At 39.6% G+C, this 8,244-nt stretch overlaps 1 protein-coding gene across 2 annotated transcripts in view; it reads left to right on the forward strand.

Annotated features, from left to right (window-relative positions):
- Positions 1 to 8,244, forward strand: part of GFM2 (GTP dependent ribosome recycling factor mitochondrial 2) — a 62,152-nt gene that overhangs the window by 31,063 nt on the left and 22,845 nt on the right. For both annotated transcript variants that reach the window (XM_081133340.1, XM_081133339.1), the window contains exons 18-21: positions 2,379 to 2,558; positions 3,563 to 3,678; positions 7,272 to 7,454; positions 8,023 to 8,199. In XM_081133340.1, coding sequence (XP_080989466.1) covers positions 2,379 to 2,558; positions 3,563 to 3,678; positions 7,272 to 7,454; positions 8,023 to 8,151 — 608 coding nt within the window. In that variant the 3' untranslated portion in view covers positions 8,152 to 8,199. The remainder of the gene's footprint in view (positions 1 to 2,378; positions 2,559 to 3,562; positions 3,679 to 7,271; positions 7,455 to 8,022; positions 8,200 to 8,244) is intronic.

An 8,244-nucleotide genomic window follows, 5' to 3' on the forward strand; every position in this document is an offset into this window, starting at 1 on the left:
GATCACACCTTGATTGGATGACTAAATCACTAGTGATAATGAGGGTAAGATTGCATACATCCAGAGAAATTACAGAAATTTACGGACATTAAAAATGACATGAAATGGAAAATCCTGCTATTCATAGGCAAGATTAAATATCATGAAGCTACCAATATATGAAGCTACCATGACTAAATATCATGAAGCTACAAAGAAGTGTATCAGACATTAATACTTATTATAAAGCCATAGTCTTTATGATACTAAGCAAGCTGTAAGCAGACAAAAGACCAGTGGAACAAACCAGAAAGTCTAGAAACAGACTCATACATAAATGTGGAAATTTGGTTTATGTCAGCATGATACTGCAGCTCAATGGGAAAGGATGGACTGACTATTCAGGAATGCCCTGGAATAATTATCCATATGGAAAAAGGTGTAATTCGATTTCTACTTCATACCATACACAAAAGTCAATTCCAAATGAGCTTAAAAACCTAAATATGAAAGAAGAGTTGCAAAATCTCCCTTGGAGCACAAAGTATAAAGGAAATAAGTGCTAATGTATACCAAAATTTAAACATTTAAAAACCATAAACTATTATAGGCAAACCTTCAAATTTTTGGAAGAAAACACAGGGGAATTGCCTTACCAGGATAGGGTTGCCGAACCAGGATAGGGTTGGCCTTACACAACACCAAAAGTTGAAACAGTCAAGTAAAGGTTGCTGAATTTGATGTTATTAAAATTAATAATATGTTTATTAGGATAGACAATAAAGCAAAAAGACATACCGAAAACTAAGAGAAGATATTTGTATTATATAAACTGTTAAAAGATTAGTATCCAGAATGTATAAAGAATTTCTAAAGATGAGTAAAAACCTGACAACTAAGTAGAAAAGTAAGCAAAAGATATTGAACAGATATTTCACAGAAGATCATAGCCAAAAGGCCAGAAGATTCTCAGTCTCAGTAATGACTAGGATCATGCAAGAGTATAAGACCCCATTTTATACTAACAAAGTTGGCAGGAATTAAAATCTGACAATGCAAAGTGATGAGATGTGCATTGGAAACTCTTACAAAAACTTCTGATGGAGTGTAAATTATCTAACCACTGAAAACAATTTGGCAACTTTCTTGTTAAGTTGACCGTGTGCACTGTTCAGCAATGCTGCTCTTAGGTATATGCCCTAGAGAAACGCTTATACATGTGCATAGAAAGACATATAAAAATCTTCATAATAGCATTGTAATTAAAAAAAAAAAGCCTGGAAGTAAAAATACAGCCCAAATATTTGTGGACAGAAGAATGGATAAATGGTACCATGTTCATACAATGGAATATTATATAGCAGTGAAAAATTAATGGGTTCTATTAACATGTGTCAGCCTATATGACCCACTAATGTGAAGCCCAAAAACAAGTTGCAGGATACATAAAATAAACAAATTCAGAATGAAGCAGAAATAAACTATGTTGTGTAGGGATACATGCATATGTGATACAACTCTAAAGAAAATCATAGTGATTAAATATGATGTCATGGTGGTGGTTTCAGAAGGTTTCTAGGTTACTGGTAATGTTCTGTTTCTTTACTAATTTTAGGTTTCTTGAATGTTCATTTTATTTTTAGCATATGTACATATTTGTAAGTATAAAATAGTTCATAAGTTAGCTTAAAGAGGAATTATAGACTATTATTAATTCTTAGTTTCAAATTTGGGCCACGAATCACTGCATTACATGGTCACTCACATAAATTGAGCAGTTTTGTTTTAGTAAAATAGTGCAGATTGGTGACGGTTATTGGTTGTTAGCTAATGAGAGATACTATTTTCAATTTTACAATAAGACATTTTACTAGTTTGGGGGGAAAGCATAAACTTTAAATACATATAATATTACTAGAAGAATATATGAAATTTAACAGTTTGTACGTTACCGGGGTTAATGTCCTTTTCATTTTCATTAGGTGACTTTTTGCACTCTAAATGTTTTACTTTTAAGTAAAGAAAATTACAATACTATTATGAAGATTTTTATGTCTTTGTAATTAGAGTTTCAGTCACATAAGAGATGTTTCAAAAAGTTGGGTGTAATCTGCATATCAAAATTTGTGTGATCATCTGCCTCCAGGCATCTTAACTAAAGCAATATTAACAGGTGATTCAGAGCAGGTTTTGAACATTGATAAACATGGAAGCAGATACTTTCTTGGTAGAACTACTTATTCTGATTTTTTATACTATATTTAGTGCCATTGTTAGTATTTTCTCCCACTTTATCTTCCATGAGAGCTTGAACTTGTTGATTATAGTTTTCCCCGTTGTAGCACCTTGACACCTTCTCAGAAGAAATCTCTGAGGTCCTATATTCAATCTGTTTACAGATACCTTAGATAGAAATTTAGGAGACAGACGACATCTTGTGACTGTAGAACTGGAAGCAAAGCCCGTTGAAACATCGTCTATTGTGCCGGTTATTGAGTATGCGGAAAGTGTTAGTGAAGACATTTTGAAGGGCTCCCAAGAGGCCATTGAAAATGGAATTCACAGTGCATGCCTCCAAGGTAAGGTACTCAGGTAAGAGGAAGCAGGAGTACCACACTCAGCCATTCAATCACTCCCAGTATTACCGACTGTTTCAGTCTCTCTTCCCATCATGTGTATGTTATACCTTTTTAAATAATCCCATAGTCCTTGGATATTCTGTTCTTTTCTTTCAGTCTTCTGTTCACTTTGCTTTTTCAGTTTTGGAGGTTTCTACTGATAAATAACTCAGAAGGAGGAAAGAGAGAAATATCAGTCGGTTGCCTTCCATATGTGCCCAACTGAGCATGGAGCCTGCAACCTTTCAGTCTATAGGACTGCATGTGGACCTACTGAGCCACTGGGCCAGCGCCTGAAGTACTGTTTTTGATTTGAAGTTGGTTGAATCTGTGGATTTGAAACCAGTGGATACAAAGGGGAAGGGCCGACTCTTAAGTTTTAGGGGGAGTCAAGAGTTACACGCAGATTTTTGTGTGCCTGGTGGTCAGTTCCCCTAGACCCCCGCGCTCTTCAAGGGTCAGCTGTATTTCAAAATGCTTCCTTCTCTTCTCCACTGGAAGCACAAGATAACTTTTCTCTGATGTTTACTGTGAGAACCTGCTTGAGCTACTGGAGGTAAATCTCACAAAATTGTGTCCCCCCAATGACTAGGTCCCCCTAAACTTGTCCACACCAAGCCTCCAGTAATTTATCAATTACAGTTCAGTTTTTCCTACCCTGGTACTGGTTCCTGGGTTTTTCTGCCAGTAAGTCTCTGCTCCAGGAAGCCATGACTCCCTGTGTTCGCCTTCTCTCCATTTTGGGGGGCAGTGGTTTGCCCTTGTCCTCCCATCTTACAGATCCAAGAAGAGTTGTTGATTTGTCAGCTGTTTGCCTTTTTACTTGTTAGGACAGAGTTACGACTTCCAAGGAAGCTCCTTACGTGCTAAACTGGAAACTGGAAGTCCTCTTCCTATTTCTTTACATTTCTCAGTTACTCCTCACTGCATACTGAGTCCTAATACAGATTTTCCTTCCTGCCTAGGACCATTGCTTGGATCCCCAATTCAAGATGTGGCAATTACTTTACATTCACTGATAATTCATCCTGGTACCTCTTCAACTATGATTTCTGCCTGTGTCTCAAGATGTGTACAAAAGGTAGATAACTATCCTAACCCTCTTTGCTTTAAGGTTGCTCTCCTGGCAGTAATGCACACTGATCGGCAGGCAGCTGTGCTTGTAATGCCGATCTTGTCTTTGCTTCCTGAGCCTTGTAACCGAGAGTTTTTACCATGGAGAATCTTTGATTTTTCTAATCATCAGGGTTTAATTTGCAAGAAGATCTGCGAAATTTACTGTTTAACATAGATAGCTATGAAATATCTCCTGATTTTGGCAAATAGGCAAGTTTCCTTAAATGGCAATTCTTTCCCCATCCCAGACACATAGCCGATAGAAACAAGCTTGGTAGGTTTGAGTAGAGGACATTTCTGGGGTCAGCTTGGCCCAAGATGAACTATAAAGGACATTGAGGATCTAATATTGGTTCCAATATTGAGTTAATATTTATTCAAGTAAGATTTCTTTCATCAAGAATTGCTACATAATAGATACTTCTCAGAGTATCAGGCAATCTGATCTTTTTGCATGGTTACCCTGGGGGTATCTTGAATGTCTTGCCCCAGTACCTACCAGAGCTGGATTAACTCCAAGGATCCTGGTATGCTTTGGCCTTGTAGGCGACTGATTTTGCATTAAAATACTGGCTTTTATAACCATCTTCTAATATTTTACACTGTGAGACCTGATTTTTCTATAGTCTTGTTTGAATCCATAGTTATAAAGTGAACTTTACATACCCTAAGCCCCTGACTTAAGAAGGTTGAACTTAATGTCTCTATCATAGGAGTTGAAATTCATACTTCCTAAAAAAAATTATACTTTCAGAAATAAAATTCTTTGATATTGTTTGCCTAAGCATATAGTAAGAAATATCACCTGTAGTCATTATTAAATTGTTGAAAATGTTTACCTTCCAGTCATTTTTAAAGTTTCTCCTGAAATTGGTTTTAATATTGAAGTAACAGTAACCTGTAAGATGAGTAATGTTTGTAAATTAATCCCAAGCCCCAGTATATTGGCCATTCCTTCAAAATCTAATATGCCTTCTAAGAATAAAATCGTAACTGTTTTGGGGTTGAATAGCTTTTTTATTGAGATCATATTAGAGAACAAGAATTAAGTTTATGAGGCCTTAGATTTCATCTTCAGTTTTAATTCACTTCTTTAAATGAAATACTCCTAATGGAAGTACTCAGCCCTTGTTAAGCTTTACCTAGTGGGGAAGCTCTTTCTCTCTGCTTATGAGAAGCTGAGGATGTTTCATGTATGTATTGAGCCATCTGTGTTGTGATGCAGGGTACTGGGCATTGAGATGGACACAGGATTCCTGTGTTTCTTCTTGGCCTTTAGGAGCCTTAGATTTAGAAGGGAATTAAAATAGACAAATAGCCAAAATATTAGGTAGAACGGACTGGGAACCATAAAAGCTGAGAAGTGCAATTTGGGCAGATTCTTGGAAAGAAATTAATATTTGAGCTGTGATGATTTGGAGAATTTGGACATGGTGTTGGGCATTCCAGATGGAGAAATGAAAGCGTCTGTGTAGTTGTAGTTATCAGATGAAGGCAAGGGAGCAGTGAAAAACAGGTTGGAAAGGTAAAATAGAGTCTGACTGTAGAGAAACCTTTAAAAAGTACTGTTAGGAGTTTGAGGTTTGTTTTGGAAAGAGTGATGAATAGTTTTTGAAGAGGGCAGTATAATCATTGGAATCCAGGAGGGACTGGAGTAGGGAAGAGCTAGTTTAGGTCAAGGATTGGACTAGGTCTGAACTAGGACCACAAGCATGGAACTGGGAGTGGAATAGGAATGGAAGTCTTTCAGGTTACTTGGGGGAAAAAGTCATACATGCGTGTCCAGGTGAACTGAAGACCAGTGATGCCATCAGCAGACAAGAGTGTTTGGAAAAGAAAGTGATGAGCTTAGTTTGGGGGCAAATTGGGTTGCTGTAGGATAGACAGACATATCCCAGAGTAGGCCAGTGGAGTACAAGGCTGGGACGCTGAGACAGGGGCTGGTAGTTTGAGGAAGCCGTGTGCAGACATCTCTGAAGCTCTGCGGTCAGGCAGTGTTATCAAGGAAGCCTGGAGAAAAGGGCGAAGGACAGGCCCATGAGCCCGGGGCGGTACGCAGGACACAGCCCTCTCCTTAGCTGCAGCAGTTTCCTCTTCACCTTCTTCCACTCTGTTACTTTGTTCTAAAAGACAAATGGCACAAAGCTCTTGATAAGAACAGAGGATATAAAGTTAGTTGTTTGCTGTTGACTGTCATCATTTTTAGTAACATTTTCTTTCAAGGACTACTAGATACGTTTTATATTGTTTCATTTCCGTTGCTAATGATTGTAAAGGCTTAATTAGCTATGAAGAACTGAGATTGTTTTACTATGTACATGTGCTACTTTTTTGAAATTTCTGTGATGAAGAGAATATACTTTTGGCTTTACTAATTTGGCCATTTTTCATGGCTGTGAGGGTAGACGGGGAGGGGAGAAAGGAGGCGGCGAGGTATCAGGGACAGAGTGGTTAGAGACCCGGAAGCATTGACAGTATAGGTCCTGATGACAGTGCCCCACTGAAGGCCTTAGTAATAATGACGAGTGGTGGTGGGGTGGGAGCAGAAGACAGGTGATCAGCCAAACCCAGGTAAAGGTCAGCGCACCTTCGAGAGCCAGACTCCCTTGTTTATCTGGTTCTCATTGCTAATTCTAAGTTTATTACATCCACCTGGTAACCAAACAGGCTTAGAATTTATAGGAAACTGTTTTGTTACTTTTGATGTCTGGCAGGCTGGAGAAGCACAATAGCTTTTTAAATCAAACTCACCAGTCCTTACGGTGTTTGCAGACTCCATCCAAAATCCATTCCCAGGTTGTCTCAGGTAACGGTACTGTTAAAGACAGTGTCTGACTGGTAGTCCCAGTAAGGTTTCCTTATATTGCTGCTGCTTCCCCAGTTTTCTCGCCCTACACTATTTTAGCTCTTTTCAATTCCCATGTTCTTCATGTGCTTGTTCTCCTTGGCCTTTGAAATCTGAAGTTCTGAACAGATGATCTCTAGGGGTGGGCAAAAGTAGGTTTACGGTTGTTTGTGCGGAAATAAATAAATAATACAAGAGTAAACTGTTTCACATACAACCATAAACCAATACAGGTTTTGCCAAACCTGTATTTATTGTATGTAGAGGATGTGTTTCTACCTACTACCTTACTGTGTTAAATTTCAATTTTAAGCTCTCTCCTTTGATTCCCTGCTTGACTGGCACGAACTCTGTCGGCATCAGGAATGAAACAGGATGTTTCAGTGTGAATAGGTCAGTCTTTGACTGAAGCTTGTTTTCTTTCACTGTCTCTGGCCGCACATTCACAGGTGCGCTCTGTCATCTGGCTTCCTGAGCCCCTCGCACCATCCCGCACGAGCCCTCGGGGTACTGCTGTCTGCGTGTGTGAGCAAGTGCTGAAGTTTCTGGCTTTGTTGTTACCTTTATAGAGAGCGCTAAAGTAGGCATACGTCTTTTTGCCAGAGCTCTAGGCTTACAAGTATGGGCAGTATTTATTTTCTTAATGAAATTTTTTAACAGAAATTTGATTTCCAATTTAGGGGAGAGGGATTAACATTCTTTAATTTTTTTAGGCTCTGAAGAAAGCTGATAAGCAAGTTTTGGAGCCCCTGATGAACCTGGAGGTTACTGTGACTAGAGATCACCTGAGCGCAGTCCTGGCAGATCTGGCACAGAGAAGAGGGAGCATCCAGGAGATCCAGACTCGTCAGGACAACAGAGTGGTGGTTGGGTTTGTTCCCTTAGCAGAAATCATGGTGGGTACCTTGTGACTGAAAAGTACATGTTCTTTTTTTAATAGGGGGATAGATAGGTTGAGCGAAAATAGACCATCAGTAACCCGAGAGAAGCATCAGGGCTTCGGTGTAGAGGATGCATGTTCAGGTTCAGCCATCAGGAACTGTTAGGACTTGGGATTTAAACTGTAGGGGATTCAAGCAGCATGGGGGTCGTTCCCGGGCCCCCACAAAGGTAGAGATGTGCTGTACCAAAACGTGGCACCAGCTGTCATTTTTTCTCTTCCCAACTCTTACCCTATTTCTACGACTGCAGGTTTTCAGGCAGGTACAGCCTCTCTGCTTCAGAGCAAGCACCTGAGTGCTGGCAGCCATCTTACTAGATGCTGGGACCAGGGAGCGCATCTGAAGCACTCTCACTACTGGCTTCTGTCCTCCACGTTTCTGTGGCACATTTTCCTGAGAAAAATGATTCAAAGCCCCATTTGAAGAAGTGATAGGGATGAGTTACTCAGTCACCTTTCCTGGTGATGGTAAAAGATCAGCAGGAGGAGAAGCTTGGGGCTTAAATTTAAATCTTTCTGATTAGGGTTATTCAACTGTGCTTCGAACGCTAACATCAGGCTCAGCTGCTTTTGCCTTGGAACTCTGTAACTACCACGCCATGAGTCCTCAAGACCAGAGCACACTGCTCAGCCGGAGAAGTGGCCTTACCTAAGTGCTTCGAGCCCTTGGAGATTCAGGAGCACCTACCTGTTCGTTTTCAGTAAGAGCAATTTTTATTGCTTTATTTATTGGAGAAATAAATTAC

The sequence above is a fragment of the Miniopterus schreibersii genome (genome assembly GCF_964146895.1).
Source record: "Miniopterus schreibersii genome assembly, chromosome: 3".
NCBI lineage: Eukaryota > Metazoa > Chordata > Mammalia > Chiroptera > Miniopteridae > Miniopterus > Miniopterus schreibersii.